General features: G+C 30.7%; 1 protein-coding gene across 3 annotated transcripts in view; it reads left to right on the forward strand.

Moving 5' to 3' along the window:
- LOC126737930 (SPARC-related modular calcium-binding protein 1) overlaps positions 1 to 19840 on the forward strand; it is a 98456-nt gene that overhangs the window by 63644 nt on the left and 14972 nt on the right. The window contains exons 2-5 of one of the 3 annotated variants that reach the window (XM_050443037.1): positions 4086 to 4306; positions 6288 to 6425; positions 6483 to 6856; positions 12499 to 12648. In XM_050443037.1, coding sequence (XP_050298994.1) covers positions 4086 to 4306; positions 6288 to 6425; positions 6483 to 6856; positions 12499 to 12648 — 883 coding nt within the window. The remainder of the gene's footprint in view (positions 1 to 4085; positions 4307 to 6287; positions 6426 to 6482; positions 6857 to 12498; positions 12649 to 19840) is intronic. The other 2 variants (XM_050443045.1, XM_050443055.1) reach the window with 2 other exon arrangements.

The raw sequence follows: 19840 nt of genomic DNA on the forward strand, positions 1-19840 counted from the left end.
TGAATGAAAATAATATACATTTTCAGCAGGATGGAGCTCCCGCGCACTACACTTTGGTAGTTCGAGAGTGGCTTGATGAAAATTTTCGAGAGAGAAAAGTGGATTGGCAGACGTGGTGCAATGGAATGGCCTGCGCGGTCTCCGGACCTTACCCCACTAGACTTTTTTCTTTGGGGCTACTTAAAAAGCAAAGTTTATAAAACCTCACCTGAGAGTATTGAGAATTCAAAAAATAAAATATTTCAAGAATGCAGAGAAATTAGCGGGCAGACCCTTGCCAATGTTCGTAAGGAGTTTGAAAATAGGCTTTTTTATTGTCTTGCTAATAACGGCGCGCATTTTGTACATTTAATAAAATAAATTTGTTAAACTAATTAAATTTGTTTTTCTACCCTATCGATTTACACTTCAATTGCTTCTTGGTCAATCAATTTTATTTTTTTTTCCAACCATTGATAGCATAAGGAATGCCCTTTAAAATAATGTATCACACCATGGGGTAGCCATTTGACATACCAAAGTTTGGCCTAAATAAAATATTCATTATTTCTAGACATTTTCGCTAACTATTTGCTTACACATTTGCCGATTAAATTTTTTTTGGGACCGTTGAATAGAGAATTTTACGCTCCTTACTATCTTACTATGATGTATCACACGATGGGGGTTCCCATTTGACATATTAAAGTGAGGTTAGCTGGAAGTGAGGAGGTGATTGACAGAACTTCAGTAAATGCATAATTAAACTTCCCCCTGTATATTTTTTTTTTTTTTTTTTTTTTAAGAAAGTTATTAAGGGTGGATCGTTTTGAAATGAAAGCACTGTAAACCTTACAATTTACTTTAGCACATACAATTTACTTTCACTATACTTTAGCAGTTCCAGGGAGGTTTAGTGAAGGGTGGTTTTTATGTAAGTGGTTACTTGCAAACCAAGGTGTAAAGCAGTTCACATGCAAATATTCAAGAGCCTAAATATAACATTTTACTAATATGCAGTGGGTTATTAGTGGATTACCAGACAAACTTACACTTATATTTAAAATATTGGATCAAACGTCTACAATCTAATGTGATTTTTTCAAGTCTTGTCAATCAAGCTTGTGAATTCGTCATTAAGGAAATTTTTGAAAATGTATTGCCCTTTGTTGATTTATTCCGCACGACGGTGGTTTTTTAGTTTGTTGTATTAGGGATAAATATAAATATGATAATATTTTGCATGCTTTAAGTCTTTAAACATTATTTATCAGAAAGAAGATAAATAATGTTTACATATCAAATCATTACAGATCAAGTCAAGTCTCCTGAATTACTGTTTATTATACCTTTTAATTGTACTGCTCAGGTATGGGCGGGATGCTAGAATATACATGTAATATATGATTATTTTTATCAAGTTCTAATAGGTTTTAACAGTATATTGGTTTCTTAGTTTTATGATGAATTGTTTTAATTTATTTGAGATAATGAAGTAATAACTGTAAATATATCTTAGTAATAAGGTCATTTATCGACAGTATTCCTGATATTAAGCAAAATTAATATAAGAAAGTATCTTATTTAATAAATCGTAAGCTCAGCCTAAGTTGCCTAAGATTTTCCAAGATTACTTAATCATGATAAAACAGGTTTAGCATTTGATTATATAAGTAAGAAAAGTTTTGAAGTCAAAAAAAAATATCTCAATATTAAAATATATCGTCTTTGTATGCACGCTACCTCCAAGTCTTTGGTACATTAAATTTAGCTGGTTAATGTTTCTTAATTCATTACATACTATTTCTCGATAATAAGTTTTTTTTTCGATATAAAAGCTTCATCAAAGTTTCATAGATTTAATATCTGACCAAAAGTTCATATATTACCTGAATGCTCATTATTTTATTTCTTTTTTAGTATTCAATATACATACATTATAAAAAAAGTTTATGGTATTATGTATGGAAAATGTATGCACATTTAGCTGTAATACCTATTTAGAAGATTGAAAGTAGTAATATAATTATTTTTTTAGAGAATGTTCCTTAATCTACTACCTAAGTTTAAAAAAAAAAGATCGTAAACCAATTTTTTAAATTGAAATTGAAGTAATTAGAAATAAGCGACTAGTCTGGAGGGTCTAATTACAAGCGCAAATGATTCTTTTTTTTAAATTTAACTGTTCGCAAAAAACTTCATAGCGAAGGAAATAAGCAATCTAAATATTTACCTTTTAACTTCTCAGATATTGGAAACAGATATTGGAAATTCCCAATATTTTTTTCATCTTATTGCGCATTTTCAGTTAAATTTGAGGTATTTCCATATACAGTGTTACGAATTGTAAAGATATACATATTAACTGGATTATTTGTAACATTTTTCTTTATTAACAATTAAGATTCCGGCCGGCCTCGGTACCGAGGTGTTCACGATGCGATCGTGTGGTCTCAGGTTCGAATCCTGACATGGGCATGGTTGTCTGTGTTTGTCTTAAAAAAAAAAAGCACTTGTGGTTCGGAACCCACATTAAATAGGTCCATAATAAACAACAAAATTAGGCGGCCGTCGAAATACGACGCGCGTCCATTGCAATTGAGGAAGAAGAAGAAGAACAATTAAGATTAATTAATTATAAAAATGTAATTTGAAAAGTTAATCTTTTGCTTAAATGGATGCTTCACTTCGACAACGTTTGATCATTCAATTGTTTTTTCTGTTCCTAACACTTATTATATTTATAACACCATTAATATTTATAATTTATAGCTAACTAATTATAAACTAGCTATTATTATTTTATATTAATACCAATTAAGAAAGTTCATGTATTTTTAGTACCTCATTGGTTTTAGCATGGATTAACCAGATTTTTTCAACAAATTTTATGTTCTTCAATAAGTAAGTATATAGTAGACAAAGGTGATATGAAAAGCTAACACATCGTCATCATTACATAATATAAATTCTGAACTGTGATATTTTCTCATTATATAAATATATTTATATTGCATTAAATTTAAGTCGAGTAACGGTAAGTCCGTTAAATTTAATTATTAGTCATATTTAATTATTAAAAATATTTTTATTAGTAATATTAAAGAAAGGTTCGTCAATCTATTGTGATACCTATTAAAGCATTCTCTTTTTTTTAGTTATATTTGATGATATACATTTCTATTGGAAATACTGTGAAGTATTTACCGATTAAAACAAATGGTTTAGACTATATATTACACCACCTCATCAACTAACTGTCTTTGAAACTTCAGTTCACCCCACTTCAGTTCACAAAAAAAGGGGTTTGTGATAGAATTAGTTGTTCTGGGGTCACCTGAATATCTCATGTGCCAGATTTTATTATATTGAAATAAATATCCCTTATTAGCCTCCTCTTTAACATGATATGAAGAGATCAACAATAGTTCAGAATGGTCTCCATAGCAGAAATTCGTATGCTGCCAATAGCTTTGTGTTAACAAAGATTTTGATTATTAGATTTTGGGTGACCAACATCAGGTAAATCACTGGACTTTAAAAAAATATATACTTGCTCTGAATTAGTCGGTTTCTGACGATCACAATTTTTAGCACGATTTACTAAAATGTTTTTTTTCTTGCTTTTTTGGTGTCAAATGGCGCCGTTTTTACTTTTGTTTATAATATCAACTATAAATGCGTTCCAGATTAGCGTATATTTGCTTTAAGGATCTGCATTGGGAAGAAAATTAAAAAAGTATATGCATTGCCCGTGTTTATCTCTCCATTTCTAGTTTTAAGCAGGTATATTAGAATAAATAGGAAGAATGCAGTAGGTTCACTTCCTCTATTAGGAGTCTTAATAAGACAAAACATTAGTTAGCGATAATTATTACTATCGATTCAGGTCTTACTTCAACTGCTGCAATGCATAAATGTTTTTTGAGTAGGTTTGCAATGATATATAAATGGTTTTTCATTTAAGAAGAACATTTTTAAAGTTAACGCAGTATAATTTTTCATAAGTCTTTTAGAACACCTTGTATAAAGCTTAAATATTATTATTATTAGTAAATATTATTATAAATAACATCAGGCATATAGCATCTTTTGTTTAATTTCAGCCAAGCATATGTACACCAAAAGCATGTCAAAAATCTGATAACCAAAAAGTAGTTTGCGGCTCGGACGGGCTCAGCTATCCGAACCGGTGTCAATTGGAACGCGTCAGATGTCAAAACGGAAACGTCACATTTGTTAAGCGGGGTCCTTGCAAGAGGCAACGGTCTTGTCTGGAATGGCAAGATTTGGAATTAGATTTTCCACAGTATAAGTTTAAGGCAAGGTAAGAAGAAATGTATACACATTATTCAGTCATTTTTATCAATTGCTAGATAAAAATCTAATGAAACTACTAAAAACTACTGTCAGTTTCAACTTTCACCCAAGATCTCTTTAGTTTTCGTTTTATTTAAAGCTTCCCAAAGTGCCTTTAAAAGTCATTTAAAATATTTATAGGAATTGTGAAAGTATCAACGCTTTAAGCCTTTTCCTATGGATTTTAATTAAAATTACTTAATTCAATCATTCTATTTATATTAACATGGCACTGAACCCAATGAATAATTAGACGTATGTGCATTTTATACGCTAATAAGCTTTCAGTAACATTGTGCAAACTACAGAAATCGATATGAGATTGGGAAACAAACTCATTTTTTTTCTCAACCAGTCGTAGGATCTGCAGTTCATAGAAATGTTATATCAAGGGCAGAATTGAAGGACACATGCATGAATATCCTAAAGGAAAATGAAAGAACTAGTTAATGAAATATCAGAAATGAAATCAGTGTGAATTATCGCTTATAGCTTTAAAGAGATTATCCAATTTCATTCTTACTAATGGAAGCAACTTAAAAATTATCACTAAAAGAAAAAGTCGCATTATTTTAGGATTTGCGTATGAAATAGCATTTAAAATAGTTTAGCATTATCATGAAATACAATTGTGACCTTAGCCGTTAAGGTTGTCAAAAGTTAAAACACGTCTAATGATCATAACGAAGAAAAACCTTAACACTGGTAAGAAGGAAATGTAAAAGAATTCCATCAATGGAATGAGAATAAGCCAGCTAAGGTCACTTTAGGGTAATAGTAAACTATAAATTGAAGTAGAATTAGGACAAATATTTAGCCAATACATAAATCATAATGGTCATTTTTGTTTGATAGGTCATCAAAAAAAATCTAGAATATGTGAGAATAATAATGAGACTCACATATATTTTTAGAGGTTTCATTTTCAATCCAAGGAAAAGTATAACTAGTATAGCTGTAAAAATTATTGAGATTCGATGTAGGCGTAAAGTCCGGCAATAATACGAAAAATAGTATATTTGGAGAAAAACCAAAAAAGACAGGACATTGTACACATCTTGGAAGACTAATGGATTTCTTTATAGATTTCGCAAACCTGTCACGACTCAAACAAACAGATTGTCAGGTAGTCTATAAAGGCACTGGCTAACTTCAAGATGGCATCAACTTAGGATGCTATATCCAATAGAACCGAAAAGCTAGGAAAACAAACTTTTATAGGTTACAAACTATTGAAACACCTAAAGAACCAGTAAATAAAAGAGCTGATGATTCTATTAGAAGGATAAAAGAGTCTGCCAACTTTTATGTTAAACTAACATTTGAGTTATAAGTGTCCGAAGCATTACACACAGAAAAAGGTTATTTAAAGTAAAAATAAAATTTGACTGGGTAATAAGGAATTAGGTTGAGGTTATGCAAATAGAACCAAAACAATTGTAAATACAGGAGGAAAATGTTGTTACATCATAAATGCATATGCAAGCAACATGAGTAAAAAATTTCAAAATGGATGATACTGGAGCTAAGAGATAAAATACTTTTCATAAAATCGAGTACTATTATTATAGCAAAGAAGTCGATTAATTAGTTGATAGCCACTATGAAGCCAAAAGTATTTACTTAGTTTAATGTGTTTGGATAGCTTCCGTATTCCTTAAATTTTGATTGCCAAAAACCATTTAACAATAAAAATAACCTTGAAATAAAAGTCAAATGCAATATTACGTAATTTAATTATGTGTTTTAAATTGTTATGTAGTTTGGAATTATCAGATAATTTTGATAAATTTCTTGGCTTTAAGTGATCCACACTGTTCTGAATTTTTTCTTAGATAAATGAAATTTTGGAAGTCAACGGATTGAACAAGAGTCCTGTTTCTGTACTCAATTTCTCTATTAAATTATCCTGGTGTGTATCAAATAGATTACAAATTTTCCTTTTCCAGATGTAAAAAAAATGGAGCTTATGAACCAGGACAATGCCATCCAGAATCTGGATTCTGTTGGTGTGTTACTCCCGAAGGAATTCCGTTGCCAGATACAGTAAAAGAGAAGAATACTAATCCAGATAGTAAGCCCATAAGGTAAAGCTAGTAAATCTTCAACTTTATTTTATTTAAATAATTTTATTTTAATTTTAGGTGTGGTGGGGGTAGCAAAAGGAAAATACCCCGTTCCTCACCAAACCGAAAAACAAAAACCCGCGCCTGTAAACTTACCGAAAAATCTCAGCTAAATAACAATATAATAAACAGCTTTCATTCCGAATATAAACGGCAATTTGGACAAACCGCCATCGACCAAACAGTGGTGCAATGGAAATTTACAAGTCTTGATGCCAATAAGGATGAGAGTCTGGACAGACGAGAATTTCGCGATATAAAGAGGCTGGTATCGAAGGCGATGAAACCAAAGAGGTGTGCCAAAAATTTTCCAAAAGCCTGCGATGTAGACTTGGATGGAAAAATCACTTTGCAGGAGTGGCAGGACTGTTTATCCAGGGACGGATCTAATTGTAATTATTAATTTTATTTTAATAATATAGATGGTATTTAGTAGGTTAAAATGACTTAAATAGGTATTAAACAAAACCATTTCACCAAAATGGTTTATTTAAGATATTAAGAATGAGGCAATTTATACTTTTTGGTAACAAGTATAGATTTCCAAATAGCAAGTAGGATAACAAATTTAAATCGGGAGTGCTACTCTTTCTAGATCCTATCTTCGAGACGGTTATTTCTACAAGGTTATAGAAAAGTTCAAGTTTTGAATCCTTATTCAAAATCTTTGGCCATACTAGCAACATTTTTGACTACAGGATGATCTGCAAATGTAGTGCAGAAAAGTGTTTATAAAATTGAGAGGCTATTTAATTTTTTTTGGATTTAAAATAGCTTTCCACATATCTTTCATCACTTATAATCTATTTCTTTTATTACAGAGGTAGACTATACAGTATCAGACAAAAATTAGAGAGATTGTGCTATTGGTCAATTTTAACTTTCCGTTCTTATTATTAATAATATTAATATTTGTCAAGCAGTGTATCACCAGTCACCAAAAAAATTCGTCATATTTCATATAACAAATATCAGTCTAGATAATTAGCAATAGTAATAGCATCACGGTAACAGTATTCAGTAGATTTAAAAGAACAAATTCTAGAAGCTTATGAATCGGATCAATAACAAAAATTAACAAAAGAGCAATTTAATGCGAATAAACAAATCGTTTCAAGAACAACACACTAATTTTGGCTTTGTGGAAGGGTTATTTACCTTAAAAAAGGTGCTAGGAAGGGAAAAACCTCAAAACAATTGGTGGACAGGAGAATTAAACGTTTAAGTCAAAATAATCCGCGGCTGTCTGCAAATCAAATTTTGGCTCAGTTGGAGGTTTCAGAACTTTCATCTAGGATTGTTCATCGGCCATTAGTGGAGGCGAGGCTTCCTTAAAGGCGATCAGCTAGAAAACCACATCTATCAAAAAAAAATGTGATCGCTAGGATGTTTGTAACGCGTCACCGTTACTGGAGTGCTAAGGACTGGAACAAAGTATTGTTTAGCGACGAGTCTAAGTTTTGGAAGTGATGAAGCAAAGTTCGTGCATCGTCCAGTAAATAAAAGACTTGATCCAAAATATGTCTCTGGTACCGTTAAGCACGGAGGCGGTAATGTAATGATTTGGGAGTGTTTTTTGGGTTATGGAACAGGTCCAATCTACAAAGTTTAGGGCACCATGGATCGAAGTATCTTATTATATTGGAGGATGTATTGTTGCCTTACGCCGAATAGGAAATGCCGCAAAGGTTTACGTTCCAACACAATAACGACCTCAAACATACTGCCAAACTAGTAAAGGAAGGCTATTTAAGAAATCAAAGGATTCGGCTTTAATTTCCAGTCTCAATGAATCGAGAGTAATTATCAATATTTTATAATAATTATCGATTACAGATTATTGGGAACAAAGCGTACTCAAAGAAGTATTAGTTTAGTTTCATTAGTATACGATACAAATATACTTTAAGAATAAGTGTTTCTTATTTTGTCGCAAATAATTTGTTATATTTTTTTAATTTTTTTTAATAAACCTTGGGAAACAATGCTTTTGAATTTATTTTAATGGCATTTTAAGCTATTTATTGACATAAATCTTTTAGCTCAATGATAAGAATTTAATACAATTTTGTATTGCATAAAAGTCATGATTAGTTCAGTTTCTCTAATTTTGTCCGATACGGTATATTTTACATCTTTGAGACATTTATAATCTTTAACAGAAAAAAATTACATTACATTAATCAAAAAAAAAAAAAAATTAAAAATGTTTTCTTTATACTTTTTCTTACTATAAGCATAATATAGATATTTAAATGAAATTTGGTACCAAAATTTCTTTTGATGTACCATTAATTAATATATAAGTATTGACAAAAATAATATAAACAGGGTGTATACTAAATCAGTTCCTCATAGTAAGGATTTCCAAAATATACTTGAGAGCTCTAATATCATGTCGTATGTTGGAATTGTTAAGCAGAAAACTATTGCATCATTTACAAGTAATTATTACGTATCATCGTCTTAAAAGTAGTCTATATTGAGGTTATCATAATTATTCTCTCTGGTCTGGATCCGGTAGTATTGGCTGCATTGATCGCTCTAAGCATTTTCTGTACTTTTCTTAACATGTTCTGTTAGGCTCTTTAGCCTTTCACTTTTGGCAGAAGATGAGACTTTTTTCGTTACTAGTGTCCTCCAGCTTTATTTAAAATTAGTAAGATTTGTTATTTTTAAAAAGAATGATTAATTGAAATTAATAATTATTTCTAAAATAATGCTTACTGAAATTTAACTTTTTTTACAAAACAAAAAAATCTATTTTTTTTTGGTTTGATATTTTTTAATTTAATTGGTCTTATTTTGTGTTTTGGCCTAAAATCCATAAATGCTATACGTATCACAATATTAAAAAATAAGTAAATTAATAAGTTTTAATATTTTCCAAAACTAAATAAGTCTCTTACTAAAACAGATTATCTCATGAAAGGCAGTAAGATAATCATACTGTAAATATTTTAATATACTATTCTTGATGTCGTAGATAAAAATAGACTTATAGTAATAAATAAATGTAAAATAAAGAAGGGTATGTTTTTGAAAGCACAGAATAATAAAAACTTTCTAAGAGGATCTTTTAATAGGTTTCCCCAATAGTAGCAAACATTATATAAAATAGTTTATAAAATATTACATTAGCCTTACAAAATATGAACTCAAGCTTTGGGTTAAATATCTAAGAGCTATTTTCATTAACCTACATAAGAAATAAAAGTAATTAAGAGATGCTCTTTTCACAACGTTTATAATAATAATAATTTGTATACAGGGTACCTGCGATTAAGTCCGCACTATTGGTTTCATTGTTAATATTTAAGGGTTGGTTAAATTTAGGAAACTAGTAGGATTTTATCTGTTAATTAAAATGGTAAAAATTTTAAGAAAAAATGTACTATCTAAATAAGATGAAATAAGATAAATAAGAGAGAAAGACAGACTAATGTCAATAACAATCTGTAAGGAAAAGAGTGTAATATAAAAAAATCACTTTAAAGAATGTCGAAACTTATTGAAATTTGTATTTTGTTATTACTTTTAGGGATAACAACTTAAATAGTCCCAATTACGTTTATTAAAATTTTTTTTTAATTGTATTAAAAACCTGAACTTTTCTATAAATTAACAAACCTTATAGCATTTACTATTACGCAGTAGATAGCATTAGTTTCATAGATAAAATAAATACAAAAAAACGTTTCATTTATAATGATTTTCACTCTACAAAATATTAATTTATTAAGTTTTCCCTTTTAATATATAAAGAAGCTATTCACATTTTCTCCTTGTTTTTTATACAGGAAAAAACATTGATATTAATCTTATTATTTTTATCATAAGTGACAACTTTTCGCCTACAAGATAATAATGTCAAGAAACTCAAACCGCTTTTGATGATAATGTCAATTGTGACTAATCAGTACGGTGACTAAACTAAGATAATAATGCGAGTTAAAGTTTATATCGTGATTGGCGAATTAGTGCCAGTCAAAATGGAACATATTGTTTTGGGTCCTAGATACTGGGTGATTATTTAACAAAATGCTAATATTAAATTATTTAAAAAAATCATCATTTATTTGTTCTTATATCGGCTAACCCAAGCAAATAATTTTCCTCTAAAACATTTTAATTATTTAATAGTATAAAATTCTGAATTTTGGTTTATATAAGGTGATTTATTTTGGTAAAAACTTATTTTCCTTATAATTACCTCGAGTTTTTTACGTGTCCCTATAATCGATTTAAATGACTCGCAAAAACTATGCCACCATTTTAAATGGCATCCTAAAGTCGAGAAAGAAAAAATATAGATGATACTCACGCCTTTCCACGGCGGTCTTTGTATTAAAGCTATACAATAACTGAGCACAAGTAAATAAAGATGATATAGGAAAATTATTTTTCCGAGAAAAATTACTTTTGTTTTTTAAATTTTTGAATGCTGTTATTTAAGAATTGGGTTTTTTACGTACTCTTGTTTTTTTTCTTTAAAGTAAATTTAATATTTTAAAAAACATTTATAGTTTTATCAAAAAAGCACATTTATTAGACATAACATCTTTACCCATTAAGAATTTAACTTGGAGAAAAAGGAAAAAATGTTATGTATAAAAAAATACGAGGTAGTAATAGATAGTTTTACTTGAATTACTTTTTCTTGGCATATTCTATCGTCTTTATTTTTGAAAAACTATCTATAATTGCTCATAACTAATAACTGCAAGTTGTTTAGATTTTAGAAGTCAATACTGTCTCTTTTCTCCTCAATTTTTCTCAGTGTGATATTATTTTTGAATAGGATATTGAAAAGTAGATTCGCAACAAAAAAGTTTAAACATTGAAAAACGTTTTTAGATGTTAAGCCATGGATACCAAGGTTAGTAGCACTTTTGATACAAGCAAACTACCTAGTGTAACTTTTTTTTTATTTTTAGTTGATGGTTGCCTCGGAAAACGAGTTTCTTTAAAAATAGTTTGAAAAAACTTCGTTTATTGATTATCCGAAGCCTGCATTATTATAGTTAATGACGATCGTTTCTACACTTCAAAAAAAACACAAATGTTTTTAAGATTTGATCAGAATTTTTCTGTGTCAAGGCCACCAAAAAAGTGTTTATAATACTATTTTGAAAGTAGTTGTTTTTTCGCTAGCTCTGAATTCAGCAACAAAAAAGGAAGACTTCCAAATCACCCCGAACATGATCTCAAAAGTCAAATTCAAGATCGCCTATTTTTTCTCTAACACCCTGCAACTTTTGTAGAGGTCGTTTCTTTATATTTTACTTTAGACCCGTTTTTACAATTTGAAATTTATTTAAGCTGACCTACTCTAATCTTCAATATATACAATCATATAACGAAATATATAATACCTAATTTGCGTCGATTTATCAAATTATTTTTATATTTATTCCTTCTACATAGAGCAATGAAGGCAAATCATTTCTAACTCATTTATTATTCTTTTTTGTTTAAATTTAAATTAAATATGTTAATAAGCAAAACACAAATGATAATGTAGTATACATTCTAGTAACAAATGTATAAATTATAATTTAGTCAAATATAACGTCTCTTTTGGGTTTAACTGAATTCTTCTTCAAACCAATTCTACCAATTATAATGTACTTTAATTTTTATAAGTTAGCTTAGCTTTACTACCAAATAATCACCCAGTTTCTATCCAGATATAAAATACGTAGAAATATAAACTTGTTTGCATTTGTGTTAGTTCATCATTATCAATCATTATATGTGTCTGGCCAATTTAGATCTTGGCGGATGGTTAGATCTTTGGATGCGCAAATCAATATATTAACTTGGAATAACAAAAATAAATTAGAAGTTAAAAAGAGCTACCTAGACTCTTATTTAAAGTCTGAGAATGCATGAGTAATTCGGCGTCAAAAAAACAAATTGGTCAGACGTATATATTCACATACACGTAGAATAGAATGTAGAGGGTAGTCGGTAGTTGTAAGATTTAGTTCAAACGGCCCGACGCCGCGTACTTAGTTTTGAACTTAAATAGTTCCTTTCCGTATGTTTGCTTTGCTGGCTACAGTGCGTACAGATACGGTCGCTGAGGGACCTGGCAGAAGTTACACTAGACATATAGAGGGAGATGATGGAGAAGACTACGATTCTGGATTTGATCCGATACCGGCACCTCCACATGGAGGTAAGTTTACATTTCACTTCCAATTTTAAATTTTATTAAGATATGTATAACAAGAGTTGAGAATATAGATAGTTCACAATCACCCCTATCAGTCAACTTCATAATTTAATAGTTAGCAAGAATTTTTTTAAGAATTTATTTAAATTCCAATATGATATCATAAGTAATCACATGCGTATAGAGAATTGTTCAACTAGAGAATTTTTTAATTAGAGAATTTTAGCTACATCTGTTCTGTGTATAGATAGACGAGATAAAGATCATATTTATCTGGGGCTTTATTTGCGATATTGAAAAAAGGCTCAGCACTGACACGTCTTTGTGCTAAGGCATTTTAGGAGAATTTATTTAAGGGAAGGTTTAAAAACAAGGCACAATCTAAATGAGCCTTTTTTAAAATTTTCTATGATTCCTTTCAAAATAAATGCCGATTATTATGATGCAGCACATCATAAGAATTTAATTTGTATTTCATCGTATTTATAGAACTTTAATGCAAATGAAACCAAACTACTGAAGCGAACCTAACCTAAGATCTAACTTACTCTAAGTCCCTTTAAAGTTAGTTTTGAGATATATAGATCAAGAGTTAAGCCATTATCGAACCATATTCCTTGACCACACTTAATCCCAAACTTTTGAATACATATGTCTAGAGTTTTTTTTTAAATTACATTTGGGAATCGTTTTAAACCTCTTTGTAAATATATGTTATATAAAAATATTTGGAAAATATATACTCTTTAATCCATTTTTAACAGATTAGTAGTCTGTTGATAATGGATTATCAACAGACAGAATGTTGTCAACCAAATCTTGACTACATTCTCAGCTGTTTCTGCAGCCTGAGAGTATGTATAATTCACCATTTAAATATATGTAAAGTGGGGCAAAAAGACGCATGGGGCAAAAGTCCGAAAATGATTTTACTGATATATCCGTTGCAATTTGACAATGTCGCAACAAGTGGATTTAGCCTTACACATGCATGTATCGACGAGAAAAATATTTCTAGTTTAAGTGAATAATTTTGCGAATTATGAGGTAAGTTTCAGATTTGCATGCTATTCAAGTAATTTTTTCATTATACGATTTAAGGTGTAACTAAAAACGGATTACTTTAAATCCGCATTTATAATATTTACAATATATAGGTTATATTCGGTTGTAAAGCATAAAGAGTAGTGGCTTCTATCCTCGCTGTACGTAAAAATAGGAAATATTTTTGTGAGCCCGTTACCTTTGGGGTAAAAATCCGCACTGCGGACTTATGCCCCATGAGAATCATATTTTTTTTTGGTATTTATCCTCACCTATTTTGTTTTAGGTCACATAAAAGGAAAACCGATCGTAAGATATGTACCGAGGATATGTTGGACACTGCCAGAGGAATGATTAATAATCGTTCTTCTGTGAGAACTGCAGCAAAAGAATTAAAAATAGATGAGTCTACATTACGAAAACAGTTAAAGTCAGGACACGAAGTGAAAAAGCTAGGAAGGTTTAGATCTGTTTTTTTAGAAGAAATAGAACTTCAGCTTGTACAGCATTGCAAAGATTTGGATAATCGTTTTTATGGTTTCACATTCAAGGCTTTAAGAAAAATAGCATACGAATATGCCACTTTGAATAATATAAAAAACCCTTTTGCCTCAAAATTAAAAATGGCAGGCAGAGATAGGGCATGTAGTTTTATTAAAAAATATAACCTTTCGTTAAGAGCTCCTACAGCTACGAGTCTCGCACGGATGATGGGGTTCAATAAATGCCAAATAAATGTATTTTTCGAAAATCTGACGAGAGTTTATAATGAGTTTAAGTTTCCTCCTAGCGCTGTATTTAATATGGATGAAAGCGGTATATCAACTGTTCTGAATAAAATACCAAAGATTGTAACTGCTAAGGGAAAAAGGATGGTGGAAAAGATTTCATCCGCTGAATGAGGGGAACTGTTACTATTGTTTGTTGCATGAGTGCTGCGGGAAGTTTTGTGCCTCTCGCTATAGTTTTTCCCCGTAAAAAACTAAAAAATAAGCTTATGGATGGTGCTCCACGACAATCCATTGCAATGTGTTCTGATTCGGGATACATAAACAGTACTTTGTTCATACAGTGGCTTAAGCATTTTAAAACTAAAGTAAGGCCAGATAAAGAACATCCTGTGCTGCTGATTATGGATAATCGCTCCTCCCATGAAAGTTTAGAAGCCGTGAACTACTGCAGAGAAAATTACATACATTTGTTAACGATACCACCACACAGTAGTCACAGAATTCAGCCATTAGACAGATGCTACTTTAAGGCCCTTAAAACGTTCTATCCAGATGAATGTGTCCTTCCAAAGTCACAGTCCACAGAGAAAGAGAAAAATGACTTAGACTCTGTAGCAGACTCGGATGATATGCCTTTGTCTTATTTTCTTCCGAGCACAAGCGGCACACAAGAATTCTGGAAACCAAGCAATAATACTATCATCCACTTCCAATACAATAAATCTTTTGACACCAGTAAAGCCTTCTACATCAACACAAGTTCCCAGCAACATTCCATCGGTGACACCTGAACAAATTATTCCGTTTCCGAAAAGAAAGGAAGAACAAAAAAGGAGGCGTCAAGGTAAAAAGTCTACAATTCTGTCCAGTACGCCCAACAAGAATAAATTGGATGCACAGGTTGAAGAAAAATGGAGAAAGGAAAGCCTGAAATCCAAAACCTGCGCCAAGAGAAAAATTACTGATCAGGTCGAAGGGTTAAAAAAACAGAAAACCAAATCGAAGAACCGCCGCTTGAGTTCTGGATCCAGTGCAATTACTGCATGGAGTGGTGGCACGACAGCTGTACGGTATATGAGAATATTGGACCTTTTCAGTGCGACTTTTGCGATTAAATTAGTTACGGATATTTGCCCCATATCAATCGGACTTTTACTCCGTAGGTGGGGCAAAAGTCTTATTTTGTATGTTTAAATATTTTATTTTTTCTGATGTTTAAAAACGTATTTTTAAATACAAAATAGCATTTATTTGTACTACCAAGGGATCAAACTTTTAAGTTTTATACATCAATAAAAATATGTTTTGAAACTTTAGGTTTTATAAGTTAACTTCTCCTAAATGCGTCTTTTTGTCTCACTTTACTCTACCTATGTACCTAAGAAGAGGAAGTTTTATGTACTAACTAACTAATTATTTAGTAGATTTCTTAATATTTCATGTTTTAAAACACACATTTTTAACATTTTGCACAATTTTATTGTATTAAATAAATAGTAGTCTTACATACCTAATTTGATATCACATCAGATAATATATGCAGGGTGCTTACTTTTGTAAATGAACAGTATTGCTATATCGGAAACTAATCTACTTAATGTTTTTATTGAAAATCATAATAACTATAGATTAGAGGTGTACATTCTTCAAGTTTCATCCCATTTTTCTGCCAAGAACACAACAAAATATGAAAGTCCTGTTAGTAAAACCATGGACAAAACCAGTTTTCTTTTTTTATAGTCTATTAATAGTTAAATATTTTCAAAAAAAATATACAAAAATATATTCTTATTTAATCTATACCTTAATCTATTGTAGTTTAGGTTTTTCATTTAGGCTTATTTCTAAGATCCCCTATTCTACGTTTATGAAGACGATTCTCCCATGATGTGATGAAAGTATAGGTATTTACTTGTGAAAACATTGGCTTTAATTGCCTTTTTTCTATGCTGCAACAAACTTAAATGAGACCTTTTTTCTTTTTCAACCAGAAATCAAATAAAAAATATAGAACCTCATAAAGGTCGAGTTTAAAAACAAAGCCGTTTGACTTTGAGGAGATGACATTTCGTTTATGCTTGTGGTGTTCCCATGCCACATTTTCTAGAATTGTCAGGAATAAGAATGTTATTAATATTTTTACTTTTTTTTTGTTTATTTTTAATCCAAAATCCAATACAAATAATTTATATTATGTGTTAACATATAGCTGAAAATTTCCTCTTTTGGAAATATGGGTATTTTTAATAACAGAGAATCGGTAAATATTTTTGTAAACAAAACAATCCCTTGCCCCGAGGCATATGCTGAATTCAAACAAAGTTGTTGTTTACCGATTCTGGTCTTTCAATGTTGTTGTTCTTTGAATATAAAGTGTGGAATGTAATGTGGTGGAAAAACGAGAGGTGAAGGAAATCTAACACTTATATGTAAAAGATCTAGAAAAGGGTACATTTCTTGAAAAACCTGGTTCTTTGCTATATTGCAAGCAAAGAAGAGAAGCGGAACTATAATAAGACTGTGCCTAGAAGTCATCATTAATGGCGACTTTGACTAGGCTGTACGGTTTCTATTCAAATGGTCAGAATGGTCTCGTGGCGAGCAATTGCTCGTATACAGAGCTGCATTTGCAGGGTGCTGAAGCGAGCTCCAAAGGGAAATTCTAAAATTAAACCTCGTTCAATTCGTTCGAATCAAGTGCCCATTCTGACAGTGGCGAAGCGTGAACTTTTTTTTCGGGTAGACAAACAATAAAAATCGTTAATTAGAAAAAAAGGTGTATTCAATATTATTTATTTAATGAAATAGAGAATGAAAGCGCATGAAATATTAACTCAAAGAGAAAAATTATGTAGTGATATAAAAAAGAAAAAATAATTACTACTAGCATAAAAAGATAAATAAAAATAAATACTACTTACAAAAAAACACAACATAGGTATAACTATAACTTATAAATCCATAATATCCATTATTTTAAAATTAATTAAAGACAAATAAAAACACAACTAAAATACAATTGCCAATATCGAACAGTCGTTCATAAGTAACCACTAAAAAAACCTGTAAGATGTATTGCGGCCGACCAGATCAAGCGTGTCCATAAACAATAACCCTCAATAGCATAATAAAATAGCTGGTCGACTTCGATAGACAAAAGCTCGAATGTCTTTTCCGCGAGTAAATTTTGCATACGTAATAGGCTGAATGCTGATGCGGCCGGACCTCTGCCACCTGCTTGATGCGTATATGGTTCGATGAATTGCTCTAAATTTCGAAAGACAAATATCAATGTGTCTTTCTGGGGCTCGTATACAATAATTGGGTGTCAGCCTTGCATTTTTATTTTAATTGGTGCGTCAGGCGGGGCGCGCCTTAGATATTATAGATAGATAGATATTATAGCCGTTTAAATACTATATAATAATAGTAAGGAGCGTTCTGTGTTAATTTTTTTTAATTGTAATTCAACAATTACATAAAATAATTACGTAATAAATTAATGACAAATAACTGGATAATTTTGGGTAGACAGTGTCTACCTTGTCTACTCGTAGAGTAAAAACCATCCTAGTTTGGTACATCTACGTCACACGCAACAAAGAGAAAATATAGCGCGATGTTTGTTTAGTTGTGCTTAGCTGGATGCGAAATAACTCCACAGGCGTGCACTGCTGTTTTATATTAATATTGTCACGCAAATGAATGTCGAAATGAGCTGGCAACGCCTAGGCTCCAATACCATAATATTCAACGCTCTCCGCAGAACTGCGTGAGAAATCGTTCGGTCAACATCCATAAGGATATTGCTTCCGTTATTTTAAGCGTTGCCAGTTGTTTTGTTCGCGAAAGATCGCCGGCGTTTTATCTGTTTGTTTGTTTTTTTGGTATTAATTTGAAATTATTTGTGACTATTCATTTAAGATATTATTGTGTGTGTGCGTTTATATTGATATGGCACCGAAAAAACTTGGACGGGGTCGTGTTTTACACAGCCAAAGCTGTGAAATTGTGAACAATATTATTCAGTTCATGAAAAGGGAGGCTGAAGAAGGGATTACCATTCCTTTAACAAATTACAGGTATGTACGGTAAATCAATAAGAACACACAATTCCAGTATTTTGAAAATTTTCAAGAAAAAGAAGAAAACAAAAACCTGTTTAAAAAAAGAAGGGTTATAGGCTGAAATTAATTAAATTGATTCTCAAATCGATTTTCACATAAAATAAGTCAAAAAGTTAAAAGTCTTTTCAACCAACTTTTGTTTTATTTCCTATTTTAATTTGGTGCATGAATTATACCATAAGGAAAACACACACTGAACTTTCATATTATATTTCTTATTTTATTTTATATTAGGTATAGGTAGGTATGTTATTTAGAGCAGGAACCCACTTTAAATAAAACAAAATTATTGTATCTATTAAATTATCTTTATAGGTACGAATTATTTAGAAAACAATTTTTTAGAAGAATTATACGATGTAGAATTCGTTTATTTACATGATACGTACAGGATGTCCCAAATCTATGTAATTATTATTATTAACTTTTCTACCGAAAGTAAAGGTAGATGGTTAAAATTTTATTCATTTTTTTTTTGTAAATAATAATTAAGTAAAATTCCGTGTCGAGAATTAAATTTAAAATAATTTGTCTACGAAATAATCATATTATATTTTAATATAATATTTAGAAGGAAATTAATTTTAGGGATAGAGTATTGGCTGCTACTGGGGTATCAAAGAATACCTACCAGAGAATTTGCAAGGAATCTAAGAAAAATGATTTGCAAGGACTAGGTACCTCTTTTCAAAGCCCAGAAAAAAGAAAAAATATGAAGAAATGGAAATTGGATTCTTTCACACCTCACCAGATTAAAACTATTAGAGAAATAATCTACAATTTTTACATGATGGAAAAAAAATTACCGACATTAAAGGGTAAGCATTAAAATTGAAAGATTGTGTCTGGTACCTTAGCCACCCTTTTTCTCCATGTCAGAGTTTCTGAACTATATTTTCTAAAATATATTCACCCTGTAGATTGCATAGAATTTTTGTCTATTAAAATATCTTCTGAAATAAGCTCTAATTTTATTTTAGGTATTAGACAAAAGATCCTCGATCGAGGTTTATTATCAGAAGACGTCGCTGAATTAAGCATAAGCACCCTAGGCCGACTTTTGAAAAAAATTGGATTTAAATGGCAAAAAATGCAAGATAAACGAAAAGTTTTATGCGAATCCTATGACATACGCGCTAAGCGTATAAAATTCTTAAAAAAAATTATTGAGTATCGTAAAGAGGGCCGCAACATCGTCTACACTGACGAAACCTATATACATAGCAGCCATGTAAAGGACAAAGGGTGGTATGATGATAGCGATAAAAATCTGAAAAAACCAATTTCCAAAGG

This window comes from Anthonomus grandis, chromosome 1, assembly GCF_022605725.1.
Source record: "Anthonomus grandis grandis chromosome 1, icAntGran1.3, whole genome shotgun sequence".
Classification (NCBI taxonomy): Eukaryota; Metazoa; Arthropoda; class Insecta; order Coleoptera; family Curculionidae; genus Anthonomus; species Anthonomus grandis.